The sequence below is a fragment of the Rhagoletis zephyria genome, unplaced genomic scaffold, assembly GCF_001687245.7.
Source record: "Rhagoletis zephyria isolate East Lansing unplaced genomic scaffold, Rhagoletis_zephyria_1.1 Rzeph_scaffold_22203, whole genome shotgun sequence".
In the NCBI taxonomy this organism is placed as follows: Eukaryota; Metazoa; Arthropoda; class Insecta; order Diptera; family Tephritidae; genus Rhagoletis; species Rhagoletis zephyria.
The window spans coordinates 2463-4821 of NW_016179261.1; the positions used below are offsets into that span (position 1 = coordinate 2463).

Genomic DNA, 2359 nt, shown 5'->3' on the forward strand with positions numbered 1-2359 from the left:
TGCTTTGTTAGCTCTATCTTAAACGCACAGTCCTCCGCATCCTTCATAAACTTTGCTCTATTAAAAGCTTTCCTAGCTGCTTTCCTTAGCTTCGCTGCCCACCACTTTGTATATCGCTTCGGAGGTTTGTTCTCATATAACATTCGTTGAGAGAACTCGTTAGACGAAGAATCGCTACATCCAGTTGGTCTGCTGAGTTTGACTCTTTCGTATGCGGGAATTCAGCTTCCATGCCTACCCTCGAGGGTCCCAACACCGAGACCTTGCACCTTATTGTGAAGAGTATCATTAACGTTTCGTGTGCTTATAGACCCAAAATAAAATGATTGTACTTTTCCATTTCCTAGTTGACTTCATTTACTGTTGCTCACTGGCCAGTCTGCATCTCTCACGCTTGGCTGAAGATTTAATAATCTATGCTACCAAGGAATTCGATTTCATAAAAATTGCCGATGCATTCTCAACAGGCAGCAGTTTGATGCCACAGAAGCGTAATCCTGATAGCTTGGAGTTGGTGCGTGGAATTTCGGGCAGCATATGCTCCTCATTGAGTGGTAAGTGTATACCAAAATGCGTATTTACTTTATATTTTAACTCCATACTCTATTTCTCTACCATAAATCTGCTAGGCATCATGATGACCATTAAGGGCACACCAACCACTTACAATAAGGACTTGCAATTTGATAAACAATATGCGTTCGATGCTTTCGATCGTCTACAGGACGCTCTAACCGTAGTTGAAGGTGTCATAAGAACCATGCAGCTGAATCGTGAACGCATGGAATCGGCGCTGAGTCCAGATATGTTGGCCACGGATTGGGTGAGTTTTTCTTTTTTTTTCTTATTAAACTGAGGAAAGTTTGCATAAAACCAATTAGACATAATTATCGCTCTCGCAGGCCTACTATCTGGTACGTAAAGGCGTGCCATTCCGTCAAGCGCATCACTATATCGGCGAAGTGGTCGCCTATGCCGAGAAGGTGGGGCGGGAACTCACCGAAATTCCGCTGGGCGAATTGCAGAAAATTTGCAAGCATTTCGATGTGGATATAGTGCAGGTGGCCGATTATGCTGTAAATGTGGAGAAATATGATGTGCCCGGTGGCACGGCAACCACTTCAGTGCAGCAGCAATTGAAGACATTGCAAGCATTTGTGGAGGGCCTAAAAAAATTACAATGAATCTAAGGAAAGATGTGCGTAAATAAAATTGTAAGCATTTATTTTTTTTTTTGGTACCAATATTTAAATACAAATAATTTAAATAAATAAACGTTTTCTTTGTCACTGGAGTAAAACTTTATTTAATTTTGACACATTTACTTGCTAATACAATTGAGAGTGTATGATTATGTACATAATTACCTGCACTTGCATATAACTAGTATATAGATTAAATTTGCTGTGTGTTACAATAAATATACAATTTTTTTTTTGTATAGTAGAAAGTTCAAAAAATATAATCAATAATTAAAGAAAAAACAAAGATCAACGAGACGAAAAAAAACTATTTTAGGCACTTCAGTGTTGCTTGTTACTTGCTCTTGGCGCATTGAANACGTTTTCTTTGTCACTGGAGTAAAACTTTATTTAATTTTGACACATTTACTTGCTAATACAATTGAGAGTGTATGATTATGTACATAATTACCTGCACTTGCATATAACTAGTATATAGATTAAATTTGCTGTGTGTTACAATAAATATACAATTTTTTTTTTGTATAGTAGAAAGTTCAAAAAATATAATCAATAATTAAAGAAAAAACAAAGATCAACGAGACGAAAAAAAACTATTTTAGGCACTTCAGTGTTGCTTGTTACTTGCTCTTGGCGCATTGAACTCATCCCTCTGCCGTTTGCATTTCACCTAATTTACGCTGGGACTACTTGGCGTATAAGTTATGGGATCTTGTTCCACGTAACGTTCGGCACGCTCCAATTGTGTATAACCGTTAATTGGTGAATTGGGTGGTGGCGCCATTTTCCCACCCGAAATGAGTACACCCAAGCTTTGTTGTAGTTGCCAGCGGCGTGCTGCGCGTATAGACTTGTTGCGACGCAGAGTTTTAGCCAACATAAAGGCGCAAAGGACACCCAGGATCTGTAAAGAGAGTGGGGAAAAATTGTAGGAGAAACAAATGTCAGCTGCACCTGAATATATTTTACCAAAGGCTATCAAATTATGCTGATGAATTTAGTGCAATGCATTGTAATTATACCAGTTAACTAATTAACTAAGTTAAATTTGCCTTTTAAAACTGGTAGAAACATTCTTCAAAAATATTTTGTAGAAAGAGCTTTTTTTAAATTCGTTTAATTTTCATTAAATAGCACTGAAACTTTTAAACTGGAGG

General features: G+C 37.7%; 1 protein-coding gene across 1 annotated transcript; it reads left to right on the top strand.

Moving 5' to 3' along the window:
• The first annotated feature begins 296 nt into the window (after positions 1-296).
• Positions 297-1262, top strand: LOC108381339 (argininosuccinate lyase-like). Its single transcript, XM_017637759.1, has 3 exons — positions 297-554; positions 630-823; positions 903-1262. The coding sequence occupies exons 1-3, from the start codon at positions 323-325 to the stop codon at positions 1182-1184; spliced, it is 708 nt and encodes a 235-aa protein (XP_017493248.1). The 5' UTR covers positions 297-322; the 3' UTR covers positions 1185-1262.
• The last annotated feature ends 1097 nt before the right edge of the window (positions 1263-2359 follow it).